The 24,829-nt window shown below is 38.1% G+C and overlaps 1 protein-coding gene and 1 long non-coding RNA gene across 7 annotated transcripts in view; one reads left to right on the top strand and one right to left on the bottom strand.

Annotated features, from left to right (window-relative positions):
• SCOC (short coiled-coil protein) overlaps positions 1 to 24,829 on the bottom strand; it is a 38,623-nt gene that overhangs the window by 1,587 nt on the left and 12,207 nt on the right. Inside the window, exons 1-3 of one of the 6 annotated variants that reach the window (XM_043902468.1) lie at positions 9,360 to 9,473; positions 1,903 to 1,974; positions 1,459 to 1,542 (exon numbers count right to left, since the gene is read on the bottom strand). In XM_043902468.1, coding sequence (XP_043758403.1) covers positions 1,459 to 1,542; positions 1,903 to 1,924 — 106 coding nt within the window. In that variant the 5' untranslated portion in view covers positions 1,925 to 1,974; positions 9,360 to 9,473. The other 5 variants (XM_043902467.1, XM_043902470.1, XM_043902466.1 and 2 more) reach the window with 5 other exon arrangements.
• Positions 9,693 to 24,829, top strand: part of LOC122694142 — a 123,624-nt gene continuing 108,487 nt past the window's right edge. Inside the window, exons 1-2 of the long non-coding RNA XR_006341123.1 lie at positions 9,693 to 9,795; positions 17,655 to 17,695. This is a non-coding gene — a long non-coding RNA (uncharacterized LOC122694142). The remainder of the gene's footprint in view (positions 9,796 to 17,654; positions 17,696 to 24,829) is intronic.

Here is a 24,829-nt window from a genome sequence, read left to right as displayed (position 1 = left end):
TATCAAAAATTAAAAAGTGCATTATCAATAAAGTGGTGACAATGACTTCATATTACAAAATGCTTATCAAAATTTACTCTTAAATACCACAATCCTGAGTTTTCTGTTTTTAAATTCAGACTACTTTAGAAGTTATATAAACAAAGTAAGCTGAGTATGAATCAATAGCCAAAATTCCTAAAAAGAGATATCACATTAGGTTAAATGTTATACTTTGCAAACAGCATTTTTGTTAAGTAGTTAATACTTAAAATGGCTGTTTTTTAAAAATATTGTTATGTGAATTTGGTTCATATCTTAGCATCATAAAACCATAATTCTTTACTATAAGTGTTTAAGAAAATGTAGGTGAACATAACTAAATTTACATACTGGATATAGGCAGTCAGTTTCCAAACAATTCATCATTTTGTATTTTTGTATTAGCAAGAAATTCAAAAGAGCAGGCCCTGAGGATGAAAAGAGATACTACGTCTATTCAGTCACTCAGCAACTAAGTTACTCCATGCCTTCTAGTAGACAAGTACTTTTCTAGTGACAATAGTAACAAAAAAGGTCCCTGCCCTTACCCAGTTGACACTGTAGTGTGCATGTGAGCACATGTACATTTAGGGGCCTCAGGAGAAAAAGCAAGAAGGATAAGGATCATAGGAAGCAAAGGGAAGTAGTCCTACAGTATAGCCAAGGACAGCTATTCTGATTAAGGAAATTTCACCAGAAACCTAAAGGAAGTGAGGGAACAAGTCACACAGATATGCAAATGACTAAGGGTTGAGTCAAACACGGGGAAACAGCAACTGCTAAGGCCCTGAGGAGAAGCAAGGAGGTTGGAGTGTCTGAGGCAGGATGACTGAGTAGTGTGTGACAGGACTCTGAGAGGTAAAAGGGAAGTAAGAGACTCCCAGAGAGGGACCTGGCTTTCATTACCCGGAGTGACATTAGCCCTGGAGTGACATGATCTGCTCAACCTGATATAAAAAAACCACCACCGCGTAAATTCATCCAAAACCAAAAGGTATTTTGGTGGTGCAACTGACTTTATACAAGACATTTAGAAAATGAAAAGACTCAGGTAAGTTCCCTTATAATCTCTGAGGCTAATACACTGTTTTTACTTTCATGTAAACTTTATTAAAGTGGACTTAATAATACCATGCAGGAACTTAAAAGAGGTGCTCCTATTATGTTAGACCTTAAAGAGGGAAGCACAAGAATACTACCTGACTTCCTTATTGAGACAGATCTGTGTTTTAAAAATCACAAGTCAAAAAAATAAAAAAATAAAAAAAAAAAAATCACAAGTCAAAGCTACAGGCAGGAGAAACAAACTATTGAAGTAGACTTTGAAGTTTATACATTTTAAAACTGTCTGTGCACAGTAACAAAATTTAGCAACACAAATGCTTACAATTTCAATACCTGGGTGTTAGTCAAGAAAACTACAAAATGCAAGCTAACCTTCAAGTGTGTGTTGGAGTTCCAACACTTGATTAATAAGTCGTGTTTTTTCCTCCAGTTCCACCTGATTTTCAGCATCAACTGCTGTAATGAAAAGGTTCAAATTTACTATTATTAACTACCATTTGTGTAGTATAGCACATAAAAGATCTGCACAATGTTTTACATTTATTATCTTCCTTGACTTATACAAGAGCCCTGTAAAATAAAAGATGGATCCCACATCACAGACGACAACACCAAAGTAAAGTGTTTTACCAACATCTCGCAGTTAAAGAATGGAAGCTGCCTTAAATTCTTTCTAGAACTAGATAGGATTATAAATAAGTACAACTGGCCAAGATCCAAGCCTTCCTTCTAAATACTGCTTCTCTGCTCTTTCCATTGCTTAATAAAGCCATGTGTGTGCCACAAAATATATAAAAGGGAAAACAAAGAACATACCATCCATGTCAGCATTCATCATCTTCGGTAACAAACTTCTGTGCCTTGGATACAAAATTCTTGATGAATGGTCTGCAGTAAGAAAAACAAACATAGATATCACTCAGTCCAAAAAAGATATTAAACCTCCTTTACACATAGCATTATTAAAGAATTAACTAAGTACAAATGGAATAAAAATAATGTTTAATAAAACTACCCAATTTTTCCCACTTAGCCAGCATTAGAGCTATTCTCCCTTATATCTTTTACATATGGTTTTAATTCTCTGGTTCTTTGTACTTCAGAGAAAGTTTTAGGTAAGACATGTAGATGGGTATAGATGCACGCACACACACACACACACACACACACACACACACACACACACACACAGATGACCCTTCAACAAGGTTTTGAACCATGCAGATCCACTTACACTCAGATTTTTTTCAATAAACACTACTACAGAACTACTCGGCCTGCAGTTGATTCAATCTGCAGATGCGGAATTGGATATACGAAGGGCTGACTATAAAGTTTTATGTGGATTTTCAATTGTGTGGACGGTCAGCACCCCTGATCCCCTTGTTGTTGAAGGGTCAACTGAATAAATATGTGTGTATACACACACACGTCTACTGATACATAAATCCAAATAGTCTGATCACAAAAATGTTTCTCAAAAATTCTATAAGTTATTCAGTCCTTTTTAGTATTTGAAGACCACACAAATTACTCCTCTCCATTCAAAGTGTCTTCATAATTGAAGAGGAAGGGTGTTAGCAGTGAAAACTTTATCTGGCCTTTGCCCAAGAGAAGAGCACTTTTATACCACTTCAACTACTTGTCTGGGAGGGACGACAGAGGTAACAGTCAAAAGCAAAAGTGAGTGACTTTGGGACTGCTCAGCAACAACAGCCATCAACTTGGCTATTTCCCCTGTTACATAACACAGGTATCCCCAGGTTTTTTTAAGTTTTATTTAATGCCAGTGCACTTGTATAAAAGACCTACATTAGGACCTGTTTTTGCTAAACAAAAAAGATCTGCGAGCGTTTTTGCTTTCATGAAAAAAGGCAAAAAACAAAAAAAGCCTTCAGTGTTTGTTTAGCAGCAGGGTGTTAGAGACAGCGCTCACTGTGAGCAGTGAGTGATACCACCAAGCTCCTGCCCCGAGAATACACTCGGCATCTCAGCCTCAAGCTGCCATAGCTCTAAGCTGTGTGAGCATCTAAACTGTGTCTGTGAGCATCTGTCCTTTATCTCTGTTCTGTCCATCTGTTAGCAAGGTGTGTCCTAAGATAACTGCTTCATCACTTTATGCCATCTCAGCTTATAAGAGGTAAGGAATGGTCTCCTTTCAGAGAGTAGGGAGAAACCTGTATATTAAATGCTCCAAATATCTAATATTCAGTCTTTTTAAAAATACACCTGAAATAGGATTTTCATGGCAGCTGAGAAGAGATGATACACAAGTCAAAGTAACAGATAAACACAAAATCAATGCACTCGATTTTAAAGTCAGATCTAGTATAGGGATGGGTTATACTTCTTTTGCCTCTGTTTTCATCTAATACCAAAACCAAAAAGTCTTCCATAAAAGCAGAGTGTTCCAGACTGGTTAACGTAGTAGGTAAGGAAAAGAAGCCCGTTTCTGAAATTCTGGCCACATATATCCAAACAATCGAAAAATCTACGCATGGCTCATCAACAGCTTGACTTTGTCTGAAAAAATTTAAAAAGGCAGTAAAAAGGGCTGGAGGGGACTTATTAAAGGAAAAATTATTCTCAGAAAAGCACATCAAGATTGGTGTGGAAGAAAAGCACAAAATCAGGGCATGAGGAGAGTGCTACAGAATATATCACATAACCCAAGAGAGCACTACTCACATCACAGTCCATGTAAGACTGCCCCGAGGACTGAACAACGCAAAACCTGCCCAACCATACATAGCATCCCTGTGCAAAACGGCATTCCCCTTTAATAAAGCAGACCAGAGCATTATCAGCTGTCTCTACATGACAACAAAAAATAGACAAGTAGCCTGTTTTTCTTACTGTGATGTGATCAAATAGATCAGTCTCAAAACACTACTAGTATATATTCTAAGTCTTTCAGGAAATTTAGAGTAATAAACATTTACTATATATATGGGATCAAAAGATTTGTTGAGCTCTTCATAGCAAAGTATTTTAGCCATGGATTTTATTTCCTTCAAAATAGGACCAATCCTCAAACTTTGCAATGCCTAAATTAGCACAGTAGTATGTCATAATATGCACTCAACACAAGATTGACTTTTTCAACTATAAAATTCTTCTTCTCAATCTATAGTTACTATCATATCAATAAAATTCTGTGTCAAGTGTGTTCTTAAAAGAGTTCATTTTCAACACCTGCGCATACACATAAATCCAAATCTGACATGAAAAGAGAGAGAGTCCAGGCCAAAGTATCTCAAGTATGGGAACAATGAAATAAACGTGGGGTGCTAAGGCTGGTCTGCTCATCCAAAATGTACCTTAGCTCTCCACGATGGATACAATTGTCTGGGATTCCTCAATTCTGACCTAAGCTGAACTCAGCTCTCTTAAAACATTTTCAAAAGTCACAGTAAATTTTGGTGCCTATTTTCATCTAACCTTGGTCAGTAAAAAAGAATCTAGAATTATTTTGATAATTTAAGTCCAGGGAGCAGAAGTATGGAGGGAACGAGGATCCAGAAATGTGGCAAATATTAGTACAGACCCATTTTCAATACCCACACAGTCAGCTGTAACAAAAGGCTATTATCTTACCAAATACACCTCGACCTTCTTTTCTGGCACGGCCAACAGGAACATAACATCCTCTTCATAAGAGGCAATTTGCATGAGTGCTAAGTCCCTTTAGTCGTGTCTGACTCTGTGCAACCCTATGGACTGTAGCCCACCAGGCTCCTCTGTCCATGGGATTCTCCAGGCAAGAATACTGGAGTGGGTTGCCATGCCCTCCTCCAGGGGATCTGACCCATGGATCAAACACACATCTCTTGTGCCTTCTGCACTAGCACATGGGTTCTTTACCACGAGTGCCCCCTGGGAAGCTCAAGAGGCAGTTTAGCACAGTGATTAAGAACATGGATTTAGACAGTTACTGCTGTTCAGTCACCCGTAGTGTTACAGACTCTTTGTGACCCCATGGACTGCAGCACACCAGGCCTCCCTGTCCCTCACCATCTCCCAAAGTGTGCCCAAGTTCATGTCCACAGCATTGGTGATGCCATCCAGCCATCTCATCCTCTAATGCCCTCCTCTCCTTCTGCCCTCTAAGTCCCTCCTGGATTTAGATTACCTGGATTCAAATCCCACCTCTCCTATTTATAAGATCTGGAACCTCAGGTAAACATCTCAGTCTCAGGTTCTTCATCTGTAAAATGAGGTTAAAAACAGTGCACCTCACAGTATGTTGTGAGAATTTCACGAGTTGATATACATAATGTGAGTATTGTTGCAGTCACATTATATATGGAGCCACCAGGGGGAGCCCCATATATAATGTGACTGCAACAATACTCAATAATGTTAGCTACTGTCCTTTTCATTATAGGGGACTGGAATGCAAAAAGTAGGAAGTCAAGAAATACCTGGAGAAACAGGCAAATTTGGCCTTGGAGGACAGAATGAAGCAAGGCAAAGGCCAATAGAGTTTTGCCAAGAGCACCCACTGGTCATAGCAAACACCCTCTTCCAACAACACAAGAGAAGACTCTACACATGGACATCACCAGATGGTCAATACTGAAATCAAACTGACTATATTCTTTGCAACCAAAGATGGAGAAGCTCTCTACAGTCAGCAAAAACAAGACGGGGAGCTGACTGTGGCTCAGATCATAAACTCCTTATTGCCAAATTCAGACTCAAATTGAAGAAAGTAGGGAAAACCACTAGACCATTCAGGTATGACCTAAACCAAATCCCTTACGATTATACAGTGGAAGTGACAAATGGATTCCAGGGATTAGATCTGATAGACAGAGTGCCTGAAGAACTATGGATGGAGGTTCGTGATATTGTACAGAAGGCAGGGAGCAAGACCATCCTCAAGGAAAAGGAATGCAAAATGGTTGTCTGAGGAGGCCTTACAAATAGCTGTGAATAGAAGGGAAGTGAAAGGGAAAGGAGAAAAGAAAAGATATACCCCTTTGAATGCAGAGTTCCAAAGAATAGCAAGCAGAGATAAGAAAGCCTTCCTCACCAATCAATGCAAAGAAATAGCAGAAACAATAGAATGCGAAAGTCTAGAGAGCTCTTCAAGAAAATTAGAGATACTAAGGGAACATTTCATGCAAAGATGGGCACAATAAAGGACAAAAATGGTATGGACCTAACATAAACAGAAGATATTAAGAAGAGGTGGCAAGAATACACAGAAGAATTATACAAAAAAGATCTTCATGACCCAGATAATCACAACAGTATGATCACTCACCTACAGCCAGACATCCTGGAGTGCAAAGTCAAGTGGGCCTTAGGAAGCATCACTACGAACAAAGCTAGTAGAGGTGATGGAATTCCAGTTGAGCTATTTCAAATCCTAAAAGATGATGCTGTGAAAGTGCTGCACTCAATATGCCAGCAAATTTGGAAAACTCAGCAGTGGCCACAGGACTGGAAAAGGTCAGTTTCATTCCAATCCCCAAAAAAGGCAATCCCAAAGAATGCTCAAACTACCGCACAATTGCACTCATCTCACACGCTAGTAACGCTCAAAATTCTCCAAGCCAGCCTTCAACAGTATGTGAACCATGAACTTCCAGATGTTCAGGCTGGATTTAGAAAAGGCAGAGGAACCAGAGATCAAATTGCTAATATCTGCTGGATCATTGAAAAAGCAAGAGAGTTCTATAAAAACATGTATTTCTGCTTTATTGACTATGCCAAAGCCTTTGACTGTGTGGATCACAACAAACTCTGGGAAATTCTGAAAGAGATGGGAATACCAGATCACGTGACCTGCCTCTTGAGAAATCTGTATGCAGGTCAGGAAGCAACAGCACTGGACATGGAACAACAGACTGGTTCCAAATTGGGAAAGGAGCAAGTCAAGGCTGTATATTGTCACCCTGCTTATTTAACTTATATGCAGAGTACATCATGAGAAATGCTGGGCTAGATGAAGCACAAGCTGGAATCAAGATTGCCAGAAGAAATATCAATAACCTCAGATATGCAGATGACACCACCCTTATGGCAGAAAGTGAAGAGGAACTAAAAAGCCTCTTGATGAAAGTGAAAGAGGAGACTGAAAGAGTTGGCTTAAAACTCAACATTCAGAAAACTAAGATCATGGCACCCGGTTCCATTACTTCATGGCAAATAGATGGGGCAACAGTGGAAACAGTGACAGGCTTTATTTTTTGGGGGCTCCAAAAATCACTGCAGATGGTGACTGCAGACATGAAATTAAAAGATGCTTGCTTCCTGGAAGAAAAGTTACGATGAACCCAGACAGCATATTAAAAAGCAGAGACATTACTTTACCAACAAAGGTCTGTCTAGTCAAAGCTATGGTGTTTCCAGTGGTCATGTATGGATGTAAGAGTTGGACTAAAAAGAAAACTGAGTGCCGAAGAATTGATGATTTTGAACTGTCGTGTCGGGAGAACTCTTGAGAGTCCCTTGGACTGCAAGGAGATCCAACCAGTCAATCCTAAAAGATCAGTCCTGAATGTTCATTGGAAGGACTGATGCTGAAGCTGAAACTCCAATACTTTGGCCACTTGATGCAAAGAACGGATCCTGATGCTGGGAAAGATTGAAGGCAGGAGGAAAAAGGGATGATAGAGGATGAGAACCTTGGATGGCATCACCAACTTGATGGACATGAGTTTGAGCAAGCTCTGGGAGCTGGTGATGGACAGGGAGGCCTGGCATGCTGCAGTCCATGGGGGTCACAAAGAGTTGGACGCCACTGAGCAACTGAACTGTATCTTCTCTGCCTTTTAGCTCTAATACAAGTCACAAAAAGAATTTTAGAAAAAAAATCAGATGGCCCAACTGCCTCATTTTTACAAATAAGCCAAGGCCAAAATGATAATGGCTTACCCAAGATCATAGTAGTAGTTACATAGAGCCAAGACTACATATAGTCAACGTCCCAGTCTAGTTTTTCCCACATCACCACTGGTATGCTCACATCAGAGACCTGAGCTTTTGAGACTTTTCTCTGATATCCGCAACCACTCACTTTTCTACATCTAAAACTGATTTTCATCATCTATGATCCACTTATTAATGAACTAGTAAGACTATTAAAAGTCTCTGTGCTTTAATATACTGTTTTACACATATTATTAGCTCATGAAATCAAAAGGACATGGCAATTTATAAATGTGGACACAATCTCAGAAAGACTATGTATTTTGTCTTAGATTTCACAGCCAAAGTCTGTATCAAGAATTTGAACTCATATCTAACTATAAAATCCCTGCATTACACAACAGAAGGCGCTTTAATATGACCTTAATCTAAATTTGCAAAACATTTTACAACCCTTGATGTCAAATTTTCTTGCTATTTCTGCTATCTAAAAACCTAAATGTAAGTTTCATAAGATGCATCGACTATCAACAAAGTTTTTTCAGGTACCTTCAAATTCTGACTTGTTCTGGTTAAATAAATCCAATTTTAAATTCCGCAAAATTAAGGGACTGATTGCCCAAACAAGGATTTGCTCATAAACGAGATCCCCAGAGTAGCTAGCTATACTGGCTTTAATCAATGCATGAGAACAGGCACAGAATATAAAAGCGAAGCTTTGGATTCTCAGGTACAGATTCAGCGTTGGAAACATAGCATCTGTCCTTAATATTATTACGTCATAGTACCAGAATCGATACATTAAACAACAAAACCCTGTCTTTCAGGGATGTCTCTTGTTACTCCTCCAATCCTAACTCCCCTAGATGTGTCCATCAGGACCTTGAGAGATGCTCAGTGAGAAACTAACCCAAGGTCTACTTTCAGAGCCTGAAAAGATGCCGCCAATCCTGGTTTTACCGCTCACTTGCCTCCCTCCCCGCCTGGGCGTCCTCTTCCCCCATCTCCGAGTTCTCAGCAGGTCCAGGAGTGCCAGGTCCCATCCCACCCGAACACCCCCTCCCACAGTCCCATTTCAGGGCTGGACAGAGTCCTTAGACTCCGGAGCGGCGGGGACAAGGCGACAGGAAGTCTGCGCGAAGGATCGCCGGCGACCCTCCACAAAGGAACCTCAGTGCCCAACACTGAGAGGCTGAGACAGAGAGGTTGCGCAGGAGTTCTCCGGGGAGCCAGGCCTCAGCCGCTCACCAAATGCCCAGGCGCTCTTCCCGGGTCCCCGATGCGCCGGCCGGCGTCCAGCCCTCCCCGCCCTCCAGAGGCTCTCAGCAGTATCGAGGCCGCAATTCCAGCCGCCCGAGGCCGGGCCCTTCGAGGTCCACGACTACCCTCACCTGCCTTCTGAGACGCCGGCAGGGGGAGGGTTCAGCAGGACGCCTCAGGCCTGAACACTTGGACCAACTGGCACCGGCAGCCCCGCCCTCTCCGCCCACAGAGCGTGCGCTGAGACAGGAGTCCCGCCCCTGCCCGGCCTGTTGCCAGCCAATCACCACTCAAGAAAACACGCCTGCGCATTAGCTTCCCGACGCCCCAATCGTCCTATCCTAAAGCCTCAGGATCCACCTTTGCCATAACAAAAGGACAGTGGTATCCAATCAGAGTTGAGATCGCTGTAGGCGGGTCTGGGAAAAGCAACAGCCAATGACAGTACCTTAGCTAAGCTAAGCGTGTGAAAGCCAGTCCGATAGAGGCAGCTTCTCAAGTCTCAGCAGGTCCCTGAAAATGGGGTCTAGGAATCTGTGGAAAATTCTGACAGCTGTCAGGAAGGAGGTTGGTAAAACTGAACCCTGGGCCAGAGAGTGAAATCCTTCAAATTTAAGACAAGGGCATGTGTGGACATAATAGCAGAGAAAGTACGGTGGTTTTCAATTCTAAAAGCAGACTTTGCCATATTTTTAATTTCCCAAATCGGAAAGCTCTTAAGTGTAACACTAATGGGTAGTTCATCTTCGTATCTTCCCCTTATTTAAAATCCATTAGTGCGCCCGATCACTTAATAATATTTTAGAATTGAGAAAATACCTTAATACTACTTTGGTATAGAGCACTTTTGCTCACTTTAATAATATTTGATCCTCCCAGCAACCCACAGAAAGAAGCTTAAGAGTAAATTAATGTCTTGCTCAAGGTCATAGACACAGTGTGAAATGCTGTGTGCGAGCCTTTGGGATGTAATGTTACCGACTTGATACCAATCACACATACCCAGCACGTGACACAAAGCAGCATCCTGTTTTGTCGTTGTTATTGTTTTTCCAATTCAAATGTGTTTATTGTTTAATTTTTAATTTTTTCTTAAGTTATGAATGAAAGTATGATAACACATTTACAGGACACTGGGAAAATACAGAACAAAGTTACATATAGTTCCACTATATGTTACAATGATTTTTTTAAGTAGATGAATTAAAAAATTTTTGGTTGGAGTTCCAATAACAAACTCTCAAAAGTTAACAATGAATAGACAGAAAGTAGAAGGATATAGTAGGCCTGAAAAGCACTATGAACCAATTAAACATAATGAAGATTTATACAGTTTTCACACAACAGTAGGATACAAATTCTGTTTGAGTTCCCATAGACTAAAAACCATATCCTGCTTGTTTTTAACATTTTTTTTTTATTGTTTTGGCATTGACACTCTCTCCTGAGTTGTAGGGATGAGGCTTACATCTACTTGGTTTCTTGACTTTTTACTTCTAGCACAGTTTGCTGACCTTGAGCCTTACTTCCTTTAAGGAATATATTTTAAAAAATTTTCCATTCAGTGTTTGAGAACTATACCTTCCACTGGAACTAAGATGGACACCATGAAGAAAATTTACTAGACTTCAATGCAGGAACTAAGTAAATGGGAAATAAGAAAGGTTCAACATAAGTCTAAGAGTGTCAAAATGAGAGACTAGAGAGGATGGGTGTGGGCAGCATGCAAAGAATAATAACTAAGAATTTTTCAGGGTTATGGAGTGATTGAGTTAGAGTCAAGAAGCACTTATTCTTGAGCAGAAATTCCATACCTGGATACATTGTGGTGAAACTGCAGAACAGTGAAGACTAAGAGAACTTTTTAAAAGCAGATTTTTCCCCCTAGATGAACAGGTTTGCGGGGGTGTTTTTTTTAATTTTAAATAGGGTAAAACATACATAAAAGATTTACCATGTAAATAACTGTTTTAAGGTGTACAGTTCAGTAGCGTTAAGTACATTCTCATTGTGCAACCAATCCCCAGAACTCTATTCATGTTTCAAAACTGAGACTCTATGCCCATTAAACAACAACTCCCCGCTTAACCTCTACTGCCAGCCCCTAGCAACCATCACTCTTTCTGTTTCTATCAATTTGACTATTTTAGGCACCTTATTTAAGTGGAATCATACAGTATTTGTCTTTTGTGACCTATTTTGCTTAGCATAACATTCTGAAAGTTCACCCATGTTGTACTTGTGTTAGAATTTCTTCTTCTTTAAGGTTGAATATTAGTCCATTGTATGTGTATACCACATTTTATCCATTCATCCTTCAGTGGACACTTCAGTTGTTTTTAACTTTTAGCTATTATGAATGCTGCTATGAATGTGATATATGCAAATATCTATTTGATACTCTGCTTTCAGGTCTTTTGAGTATATAACCACAAGTGGAATTCCTAGATCATATTGAAATTATATTTTAAAAGCAACTTTTTAAAATGCAGTATTAACACAAGGACAGACATAAAGAAAGTTAGAAAGTCAAGTGCCTGTACCTGGAAGTTGGTATCCAATAAAGGTGTTTGGTAAGGAAGAAATGTTAGTGAAGTTGTGGGAAAAACTTGTTTTCTCTTCTTCGTAGTAAAATTGGCACAATAACTTTGTTAATGTGCTATAGAAAAGATAGATTATGGTGGTTTTAGTTAAACTGGCTATTCATATAAAAATATGAGATTAGATCCTGATTTCACACCACAAATAAAATTGAATTACAAATGAAGTAAATATGCAGTGTGAAGTAAATATGCATTCTGAACTTTTAGGAAAAAACAAGTATCTTTATGACATCACCATAAGGAGGAATTTGTTAAACCAGACAAAACAGTACCATTCGTTAGGAAAAGATTTTAAATTTTGATTGTTTTATACACAGAGAAGACATTTTAAATAAAGTTAAAAGCAAGCCACAGACTAAAAGAATAAAGTTTTGAAAATATAAAGAATCCCAACAAGGATAAAAAATATATTCCAATAACATAAACAGGCAACTCACAAAAGAGGAAGACTTAGTGGTCAGAAAGATTTTTTTAATGTTTACCTTTACTAGTACCGGGGAGATTGATATTAAAACAAGATAAAGGGATCAGTTCATTAAAAAGATACAAAATCCTAACAGCTACAAAATGGCACTGAAGCAAAAACTGATAGAACTGAAATAAGAAACTATCCCACAACAGTAGTTGAAAAGTTCACCTCTGTATCATTTGTAAAACAAATGTACAGAAAATCTGTAAGGATACAGATCCCCGGTCTACAGCTTACCTTCACGTTAGACTCACCTGGAAATCTCCTAATGACTTCAAAGAAGAGTGATTAAATGATACATCATCCCACCCTTATTAAAATTTTAGTCTTTAGGGTGGGATAGTGGCATTAATACTTTTGGAATTTACAAAGATGGTTTCAACAGAGTGCAGACAAATGTGGGATCTATTGATATAGAAGACCTGAATGAAAACTCTTATCAATATATTTAACCTATTTGACATTTCTAGAACATTCCACCCAATAACTAGAACACATGTCTTCTATTTAAATGCTCATAGAATATTCACCAAAATGGACCATAAAACAACCTCAACAAAGTTTAAATGATTGAAGTCATGACAAAATATTTTCTCTGCCCCCAAAGAAATTAAACTAGAAATCAATAACAAAGAGGTATTTTTTAAAAACCCAAGTAATTGGAAGTTAAACTACATGCTTCTAAACAAAATGTGAGTCACAAGATGTCACAAAAGAAATTAGAAAATGTTTGTAATTAAAATGTAAACATCAGATTTATGAGATGCAATGAAAGCAGTACTTTGAGATATTTCCTTACCATTAAATGCTTATATGAGAAAACAAAGGAGGTCTCAAAATAAGAATCTAAGTGTTCACTTGAAGAAATTAGGAAAAGAAGGACAAATTAAACTCAAAACAAGCAGTTGGAAAGAAAGAATATAGAGCAAAAACTAATCATGTTGAAAAACTTTAAATTAGTAGAAAAAAATAAATGAAATCAAAAGATGGTTCTTTTAAAGGAACAATAAAATTAAAAGCTCTAGGCAGAGTTGTCTAGGAAAAGAGAGAAGACACTATAAATGACAGATTATCAAGAATAAAAGAGGGGGGCATCATTATAGATTCTATAGACATTAAAAGGCTAATGAGGGACTATTAAGAACAACCTATGCCAATAAGTTTGATAATTTAGATAAAATGGACAAATCCCTGAAAGAAAAAAAAAAATAAAAAGCTCAATCAACAAGAACAGATGATATGAATTTTAAAATTTATCTTAAATTTAAAAATTTTTAATTTTAAAATTTATCTGTTCATATTTTAAAATTTATCTGTATTTTGAAATGTCATTACCAGGTTAATCTTCCCACAAAGGATACTACATATTCAGATGATGTCACTGGTAAATTCTTCTATTTTCGGAAATTTTATCAATTCTCCATAAACTGTTCCAGAGAATAAAATGGAAAGAACACTTCCCAACTCATTTTATGCGAACAGCATTACTCTGATACCAAAAGTAGATGAAGACATTAAAAAATATAAAACTGAACATAGACGTGAAGTCCTCAACAACTTACTAGGAAATCAGATCCATCAATTGTCCCTAGACAGGGAGCCTGGGCAATTGTGATGTTAGCCCCATGAGTTTCATTTCTCTCAGTAACCATGTTCTAAAGCTGATTCTAAAATTCATATGGAAATACAAAGAATCTACAATAGCCAAAACAATTCTCTAAGAACAAAGTTAAAGGACTTATGCTACCTTATTTTAAGCTTTATTATAAAGCTAAAGCAATAAAATAAATGGAGTGTTGGTATAGAGATAGACATATAGATAAATGAAACAGAATAGCATCTACACACATTACATATGGTCAGTTGATTTTCACTATGATACCAAGATAATTCCATGAGAAAGGATAGTTCTTTTTTCAACAAATGGTGCCAAAAAAACCCGGATATCAGTATAGGAAGACAAAGAATCTCAACCCCTACTTACGTCATACACAAAACTGTAAATTCAAAATGGATCTTAGACGGAAACATTGAGATACAGTTATACAACTTCAAGAAGAACAGAGAAGAAAATCTTTGTCTCCTAGGTGTTAGCAATTTTTTTGAGAAAGGTCACAAAAATAATAATAAAAGAGAAAAGATTAATTGAACTTTATAAGAATTAAAACTCCATGTTCTTTGAAAGGTATCATTAAGAAACTGAAAAGATAGTCACAATACATTGTCTAACAAAGGGCTTGAATTTGGAATTTCTAAGAACCTTTTAAATCAATAATAGAAAAACTCCCAATGAAATAATGGAATACTTGCACGTGTGTGTTAGTTGCTCAGTCATGTCTGACTCTTTGCGACCCCATGGACTGTAGCCCACCAGGCTCCTTTGTCCACGGAATTCTCTAGGCAAGAATACAGGAGTGGGTTGCCATTCCCTTCCCCAGGGGATCTTCCCAACCCAGGGGTCAAACCTGGGCCTCTTGCATTGCAAGGAGATTCTTTACCGTCTGAGCCACCTGGGAAGCCACATTGCAGGCAGAGTCTTTACCACGGAGTCACTAGGGTAGCCCAGTGGAATACTAGTCAGCAATAAACAGGAACAAGCTATTAATATAGATGAACCTGAAATAGATTGTGCTGAGTGAAAATAGCCTGATGAAAAATGTATAGACTGCATGATTTTGTTACTATACAGTTGTAGAAGAGACACAACTTATCTACTGTGTAGAAGTCAGATCAGTGGGTGCCTGGGGTTGAAAATAGGTAGAAGGTTGACTGAGAAGGGGCTGGTGGGCGCTTTCTGCTGTAATGGAAATGTTCCATAATATCTTGATTGGGGTGGTGGATACACAGTGTATACAATTCCCAAAAGGTATCTTCTGTAACTTAAAATGTATATATTTGATTATATGTTACTTTTCCTCACCAAAGCTGATTTCTTGCTTTAGTGAACTACCAGCCAGGTTTCCTTAAGGTTTGTGGTATGCTTGGTATGCTACATGTGATATTTTACTCAGTCCTCGATTCAGTGATCTAGGGATTATCAACCCCATTTTACAGATGAGGAAATCAAGGCTCAAAGAGTGTCTTGTCCAGTATCACACAACTCGTAATAGACTGAATTAAAACCTATCTTTTTACCTGGAAAATGAATATCATAATACATACTCTGTTGAATTATTAAGATTGCTAGAACTAAGTAAAAATAAAGCACTGCCAAGACTTTCCAGATTGAGGTGACATTGGAACCACAGCCCAAAGAAGGTGGTTTGGAACTTGCATCTTCAACCTAACCAACACAAATTCCTACCAAAACAAAAATATCAGCATTCTCCTTGGTACTTAAATAAGACCTAGGGTCTCATAATGTTGTACACAAAATGTCCAGGATCCAATCTGCAGTTATTCAGCTTATGAAGAACCATGAAAATCTCACTTTATGTGAAAACAACACAGCAACTCTGAGATGGCACAAATGTCGAAGTTGTACTGAAAATATTTTAAGCAGCTATTTAAAAATACTTGAACAAGCAATTATGAAAACTCCTGAAACAAAAGTTATAATTGAAAGTATAAGCAGCATAATAAAAGCTATAAATAGGACCCAAATGGAAACTGTATAACTGAAAAATAAAATAACCAAAATTTAAAACTGTCTACAAAGATCCAGTGGCAGGATGGAGATGAAAGAGAGAAGAACGAACTGGAGGATATTTCAGTAGAAATTATCCAGCCTTCAAACAAGGAGAAAAATGGTTGAAGAAAAAAATAACAAACTCAGAACTCAAAGATGACAAAAAAGACCTGGCATTTGTGTCATCAGAATCATAGAAAGAAAGGAAAAAGAGTGTGGTACTGAAAAATATTTGAAGACATACTGGCTTTCCAAGTTTGGCAAAAGACAGTTTCCCAGGGGGAGGGGATGACCAGGAAAATAATGTCTAAAAGGCTTTGGGGTGGGGCATAGTGAAAAAGACTGTTGAGAAATACTGATCTTGACACTGGGCACCAATATTATTAACAATACACAGAGAACCTGGCAGATGGCATTTACTTCCGTGGTGTAAGAAGACTGCACCACCAATGAAATAGTCTCGCAAAAAAAAATTTTTTTTTAATGCAGCCTGACCTGATCAAGCCCACAAACTAGCAATTTAACAGGAAATACAGAGAACAGAGAAATGTGTTAAATCTACTGTCTGGATAAACATCGAAATCTGATAATGGAACAAAACAGCAACAAGTCAAGAACAAATAACATGAAAAAACCAAACAAAACAAAGTCCTTTTGTTTAACAAATAAATTGCACTGGAAGAAAAAAGAATGGAAAGAAGACTTGTAGATAAGAAGACACTTAAACTACATTTTAAAAAGCAGACCCAAAAACCCCCCTATGGTTTATCTTGGATACACCCTTGGAAGATAAAACTATTTTTAAAATGAAGGAAAATGATTACTAATAAGTAGTATATGGTAATTCTAGAGCATTCACCTTTTTAAAATTTCAGTATCAAACATGTATCTTGCTAGAGAATTTGAACTTAGAGAAAATCTTTAGACAAATTATCTGAAGAAGATAGCATACAAAAAGGTAACCATAATGTCAGAAGCAACATGTCATTCACAAAAGATTGCAAACTGGATAAAACAATGTTGCTGATAATTAAGATGTGTCCTTGAAAGAAAAGGAAAAAAATCTTGAAATGGCAAAAAGTGACAAAAAGAAACAGTACATCCAAGTGAATATAAAAAGGGTATAGAAACCTTGGCAAACTTTATATGAAGTAAACTTTTGTTATATTGTTTCATTTGCATTACATTTTTCAGTTAAGAAATCATTTAAAAATAGCCACAAAATTCCCTTCTGAATAGGAAAACATTCAATAGAGACCACTGAAATTGCATAGAAATAACTGATCATAAGATGATCATTCGTGTGATCTGGAATGTGCATATATTATAAACTATATAAATAAAAGCATAAATTAAAATATTCTTCATAGAGAATGGGGAACTCCAAATTGGAAACTATCATTTATCATTACAAGGCAAAATATTGTGTGAGGAAGAAATGATAAATAATAAAATAGAGAAACTTCCAAGTTCATTTTGATGTTCTAGTCTGACATACTCTCATCAAGCTCATAAAAACTTTGAACTTGTTTTTAGTAATTAGAGGGTTCTAAACATACCGTGGATATTTTAAAGTGAAATATGCTAAATGGAACATTTTGATAACTTTCAAGTGTAACCAGGTGTGTTCCTCATACTTTACACTCATTAATTTGCAAAATATGTTTGATCTCATTCCTAAAAAAGAACTCACATTTTCCTTTTTACTTTTTTTTTCCCTTGAAAGGTTACTAAATTCATTGGAGAATGAGTGTTGTCCTGAATTTGGTGAGTAAAGAATATATTCTGCTTGTTGAAACTTGATTTCAAGACTAGAATTAATAGTATGCTATAGTGCTATTTGGTAAATTAAGTTGTTTTTGTATACTTTTCTGAAGATTATAATTTCCTAATAATAACCAGTAGTTGGCTAATTTGAAGAGAATCATTTCATTCATTTGTTCAATAGAGAAAAATGTAAGAAATTACCAGTGTGTTTTTAGTGTTTCTCAAGTGAAAGTTCAGAATTTTAGGGTCTCCTTGGAATCAAGATTTGAACTTATCAACAAAAATGAAAACAGTAAGGAATGAGTCTATGCAGTCTTGATGCTTATTTTTCTCTAGACTGTCTAATCAATGTTTCCCAAAGATTGTTGCTTCTAGCTCTGGTTGAAAACAATGAGCTTTTTAAATAGTTCTGTATTTTCTTGGGGCTTCCCAGGTGGTGCAGTGGTTAAGAATCTGCCTGTCAATGCAGGACGTGGTTCTGTGAGTTGGGAAGATCGCCTTGAGAAAGAAGTGGCAATCCACGTTAGTTTTCTTGCTTGAAAAACCCTATGGACAGAGGAGCCTTGTGGGCTACAATCCAAGGGGTTGCAAAGAGTCAGACATGATTGAGCGACTGAACACACACACACGTATTTTGTAATAATAGAAAAATATGAATAACACAATTAATCCTCAATTTGCAGATATTGTTTTGAACAAAGCTAAGTTTGAAAGTGATGTTAATTGAATGGTTAGATTAACGTGGCAAAAATTGCAACACTGGTATGCAAATGACTGGTTTGGAAAATCAGGTCTATCAATAGGGCAGCAAGCACTGGTCTGAAGAAGAGAAAATCCGGATTCAAGCTCTGACTCAACCTATATGTATTCATTCAATTCTTCATATAGTCACTAGTTTAAAAGTTTAATGTTCATTAGCGCTAGATGCTGTAGTTGTTTAGTCGCTCAGTCGTGTCTGACTCTTTTGTGACCCCATGTACTGTAGCCTGCCAGGCTCCTCTGTCCATGGGATTTTCGAGGCAAGAATACTGGAATCAGTTGCCATTTTTTTCTTCAGGGGATATTCCCGACCCAGGAATCGAACCGGAGTCTCCTGCATCAGCAGATGGATTCTTCACCACTGAGCCATCTGGGAAGCCCAGATGCTGTAAAGTATCCAAATATTTGAAATTGACTGTAAGGCTGTGGGAGATGAGTCACTTTACCATACACCTCTGCTTCCTCAGATGAGAGACTGAGATAAAGTTGATTCTGCTTCTCTAATATTGTATAAAATAACATTAGGGAATTTATCAGGTAACACTTTTAGCAGTTGGTTCCCCATGTTTAAGAGTCAGCCTTTGATGCTTTGCTTGTGTCTGACAGTCCATTCCTTAGCTCCATGCCTGCCATAAGATCTGAAAGCTTTCCTGGGCTAGTATCTTTGAGCCACTTCATTTTAGCTTTTATGATTTGAGGTTTCTGTGATTCTCTACACATGAATCTACCATTATCAATCATTTCATAGCTGAGTACCTATTCCACTTAATTTTTATAAAATCAAGACTAATCATCAGGCTCTTGGAGCATAAAAGGGATTCGGTTTAATAAGACAAAAGTGATTCTTGGAAGGGCAGAGGAGTCAGGGTGGCAAGGAAATTAACATTTTATGAAAGAAAGCATGTGAGTTGCTAGCACGGCTCTAAAATGCTGGGCTGCTGATGGATTTTCTTACTTTAGATACACAGACATAATCCTTATAGTTTTCTATTTGCCTGGAAATCATTTGCACTAAATAATCCACTTGGGAGAGTTCCTCTGTCAGACTGTGTCAGGAACTGGGATTCTACACAACTTACAAGCTTACAAGTTAGCCTGCTTTGATTTTGTGAATGCTTGAAGATCCGAGATGTCTATGTCCAAGTCCAAGGACTCTGTCCTTCATGGCTCACAGCACGTGAGCTTCATGCGGATTTGCTTCCATTTCCCACCCTCCCCCAGATCCCCCTCTCCCAGACTGGGCACCTGCACACACAGAGGGCTGTTATGTGGGCAGAACGCTTAGCTCACAGGAGCTCTTGCCTTAATTTTAAGGCAAGTGGAAGCAAGCTCACTCTTCAGTCTCTATGAAGAGTAGAAGGCATGACCTTGTCCCTTAGAGATGTTCTCTGCAAACACAGCTTCTGAAACGGCATGGGTAATGGCCAGGCAGGGCCGTGTGCTCTTGGCAGACCAGCAAGAATGGGCAGTGACACTCAGGCCCCATGGCAGACTGCCTCAAACCTCTAACCTCTTTAGTGCATGAGAGATTCCTAATTTCCTTCCTCCTTCTTTATACAGTTATCTCGAGGGAAACAAATGGAACAGATAGGGCCAAATGTCTCATAAGGTGATGGTGGGATGTGTATCAGTCAAAAAGGAAGCAAACTACACTATCTGGCATTGGAGAAACAAGAGTAGAAGTCAGTGGCATAGTTACAGTAAACACATTTTTAAATACATCATATTTTGTAGCCCCCCCACCCTTTCTTTTTCACTATGTCATCAAACTTTGCAACAATCAGAAGGCAGAACAAGCCTGTCTGTAGTTTGTTTTGAAAACAAATGGTTAAAATTATTAATTGCCAGGGTAATTAGTAACACTTAACACCGCAAAAGCAGATCAAGTCTTCTTCAACTTGAAGCAAAGATTTGTCCAGGCCCCCTTTCTTCCTCTTCTCTAATGAGGGAAGAAAACAAGAGAATGCCTTGCTGCTAAGGGCCAGGCGCCTTGCCTGTCCTGCTCAGATATGGCCTTAAAGCTGTAGAAGAAATAACTCCTCAAGTTATCGAAAGAGATGAATAACTTGACAGAACCCAAGAATTCTTTGCTACTCATCCTTGATGGTAGAATTGTGGGTTTTGGAATCTGAAGTAGGTTTTTTGGTATGTTCTACATGAAGCAAGTGTATGAGAAAATAGGGTGTAATTTTCATTTGGGGAGAAAATTGATATGCCCTTCAAAGGCATCCTGGAGTTCTTTCTTCTCACAGAAGTTTCTTCAGAGGCAAGTGCTATGGATCTTTCTGTTTCAGGGCATTCATTTCGCTTAAGGCACTGTTTCTCCCCCTTAAAGAGTTTTATTTCAAAATAGGTTTTCATATGTTTTCTAACAAGCATCACTGGCCACAATCCAACTCAGCATTTTAACATTTCTGGCACGTGTCTCTGTGGTTTAGTTTTGGATTTTAAGTAAAAGTTACATAATCTACTCTTAACGTCACCTCAGCAAAATGTCATCAACTTTGAAAAGCCACTGGCTTGGCCATGCTGTAAGTGATCACCTGCAGACATGGGAATTCAAGTGCTTGGTGGCCTGTGGGTACTAAGAGTGTCTGAACAGAAAGCCTCCTATACCTGATGCCTTAAATTCCTTGAAGAAGAACCAGCTGATTTTCTTAATTCATATAACTCAATTGGCAGCACAGTGCCTCATACATGTCTGTAAATACTGGCTGAATGAGCGAATGAATGAACCTTCTGTTCTGGCTCCTTCCTTTTTTTATCTCATGAAAAGCAGATGTGTCTGTGCTGCGATAGAGGGTGCCACAGTATTTCCACAGCGCCTTTTCACTTCAGAGCTCACATGGCTTTCTACCAAATTACCTCACTGCCTCTTAACACAGCCCAGTGGGAAGGGAAAAAAGCCAATCATTTTCTTTATGGTCTGAGTCGTGGCTCTTCACACTTACAGAACATTAGGCACATGTGAACCATCACCTATAGTGACAACTGGGGTCACCTATCATAACATGTCTCTGGCAGCTGTTGGGAGATCAGAATACACTAAAAGACAACATGACTAACATCTGGGGCCATAGAGAGGGAAATGCTGACTTGATGCCATTTATTCTCTTTGAGATGGTACACTGGTGACCTCTAGTGGCAAAATTGATTCAAGATACGTTTCTGTTTCACCACGAAAAATGTTTATTTCAATCCTCCTGTTCTCCTTTCATTTAGTAGCATTTTCTACTTGTAGGAAGACCTTAGATATGCACAATGATTTATGTGTAGCTGTTCATATCCAAACATTATTTTTTCATTTCATAAACTCAACTTTTGAGCTGGAAGAGTTCTCAGAAGAATTTGCCCATTTTATTTCATTATCTGTGGAAAATGAAACCTAGAAAAATAAAATGACTTGCCTGAAGTCTCCCCTCAGGGGTGGATCTAAAAGTCTCCTGAGTCTCAGGCTCTTTCCAGACTTCAGAGGACTGCAGCAGCCTTAGGGATTTTCAAGGGCAAACTGCCCATATAACCCCCTGCCCCCTGAATCTCTAAGTCACAAAATAGTGAACAAACAAAATGACTGTTGTCTTACAACATTAAGTTTTGGAATATGTGGTACAGCAATAATAATCAAAACAAAGAATTTATTTAGGAAATTTCTGAGTCTATAAAAAATACTGAATAAAAAATAACAAAATGATGAACACTTGTAAGGTATAAATTAATCTTCTATTAAACATCAGCTATAAAAAAAAATCAAAGAGCTCTCAGACCAAATGAATACATATTCTAATTGACAGAAATAAGTTCTCCTTCCTCCATTAGACTGCACATTTTAAAGATATGTACATTTTAAAACCATGAGCCCAGAAGAAGACATATGTGTTCTGTACCCTATAAAAATAAATATGTGAATCTCAATCAAAAAGTGTACTTTGAACTCCTAATGTGTTGGTCACTTAGAATATAGAAGTCTCTTAAAGAGTTTATAATCTAGTTGTAAGACACATCGAACCAAATATTAGCTGGTTTCAAAATATCCCCCCTCCTAAATACTTGCTAATTATTAAAAGAAGGAGTAAGACACCACTGTAAGCAAGGGATCAAAGTGAACCTCACTTGAGTTCTCCACACCCTCTCCAGCATTTATTGCTTGTAGACTTTTGGATAGCAGCCATCCTGACTGGCGTGTAATGGTACCTCATTGTGGTTTTGATTTGCATTTCTCTGATAATGAGTGATGTTGAGCATCTTTTCATGTGTTTGTTAGCCATCTGTATGTCTTCTTTGGAGAAATGTCTGTTTAGTCCTTTGGCCCATTTTTTGATTGGGTCATTTATTTTTCTGGAATTGAGCTGCAGGAGTTGCTTGTATATTTTTGAGATTAATCCTTTGTCTGTTTCTTCATTTGCTATTATTTTCTCCCAATCTGAGGGCTGTCTTTTCACCTTGCTTATAGTTTCCTTTGTTGTGCAAAAGCTTTTAAGTTTCATTAGGTCCCATTTGTTTATTTTTGCTTTTATTTCCAATATTCTGGGAGGTGGGTCATAGAGGATCCTGCTGTGATTTATGTCGGAGAGTGTTTTGCCTATGTTCTCCTCTAGGAGTTTTATAGTTTCTGGTCTTACATTTAGATCTTTAATCCATTTTGAGTTTATTTTTGTGTATGGTGTTAGAAAGTGTTCTAGTTTCATTCTTTTACAAGTGGTTGACCAGTTTTCCCTGCACCACTTGTTAAAGAGGTTGTCTTTTTTCCATTGTATATTCTTGCCTCCTTTGTCGAAGATAAGGTGTCCATAGGTTCGTGGGTTTATCTCTGGGCTTTCTATTCTGTTCCATTGATCTATATTTCTGTCTTTGTGCCAGTACCATACTGTCTTGATGGCTCATGCAAACTAGTATAGCCGCTATGGAGAACAGTGTGGAGATTTCTTAAAAAACTGGAAATAGAACTGCCATATGACCCAGCAATCCCACTTTTGGGCATACACACCGAGGAAACCAGATCTGAAAGAGACACATGCACCCCAATGTTCATCGCAGCACTGTTTACAATTGCCAGGACATGGAAGCATCCTAGATGCTCATCAGCAGACGAATGGATAAAGAAGCTGTGGTACATATACACCACTCAGTCATTAGAAAGAATTCATTTGAATCAGTTCTAATGAGATGGATGAAACTGGAGCCCGTCATACAGAGTGAAGTAAGCCAGAAAGATAAAGACCAATACAGTATACTAACGCATATATATGGAATTTAGAAAGATGGTAAAGATAACCCTATATGCAAAACAGAAAAAGAGACACAGATGTACAGAACAGAATTTTGGACTCTGTGGGAGAAGGTGAGGGTGGGATGTTTTGAGAGAACAGCATCGAAACATGTATATTATCTATAGTGAAACAGATCACCAGCCCAGGTGGGATACATGAGACAAGTGCTCGGGCCTGGTGCACTGGGAAGACCCAGAGGAATCAGGTGGAGAGGGAGGTGGGAGGGGGGATGGGGATGGGGAATACGTGTAAATCCATGGCTGATTCATGTCAATGTATGACAAAACCCACTACAATATTGTAAAGTAATTAGCCTCCAACTAATAAAAATAAATGAAAATAAATAAATAAATAAAAATAAAAATAAAATGGAAATATTCAAACACTAAAAAAAAAAAAACAAAACCAAAGTGAACCTCACTAGTAAAGGGATAAATAGAGAGTATGTACCACCTGATGGGGTGCAATGAGCCAAACACAGCATCACTTCCACTATTGCCAAGTGTATCAATGTTGAGGACCCTTTTACAAAATAACTGCCCTCTAATCTTTCAAAGTATCCGGGTTGCAGAAGTCAAGTAAAGATTGAGGAATTGTTCCAGACTGAAGGAGGCTAAAGTGACGTGACAGCTGAATGCAATGTATGATTCTAATTGGATGCTTTTACTGTCATAAATATAATCAAGACAACTGGCAAGACTTAAATGCACTTTGAAGATGAGGTGACAGTAATGTACCAATGTCATTTTCCTGACTTTTTTGGTTGTACTGTGATTATGAAGGAGAGAGGGTCCTTGTTTGTGGGAAGTGCATACTAAAGTATCCGGGGAGGATGGGGCATTACATTGGCAGCTTACTCTCAAACAGTTCAGGAGAAAGGATCCTTCTTCATGGACTTTCAAATTTTTGTACTTTGAGATTATTTCATAATAAAAGTAAAACTTAAATAAGATATGACTGTGCTGAAGGGTGGACTTCCCTGGTGGCTCAATGGTAAAGAATCCACCTCCCTATGCAGGAGATGTGGGTTCAATCCCTGGGTCGGGAAGATTCCCCTGAAGAAGAAAATGGCAACCCACTCCAGTATTCTTGCCCGGGAAACCCCATG

Source organism: Cervus elaphus, chromosome 5 (genome assembly GCF_910594005.1).
Source record: "Cervus elaphus chromosome 5, mCerEla1.1, whole genome shotgun sequence".
NCBI classification, from domain to species: Eukaryota; Metazoa; Chordata; class Mammalia; order Artiodactyla; family Cervidae; genus Cervus; species Cervus elaphus.
This window is presented reverse-complemented; position numbering and strand designations above follow the sequence as displayed.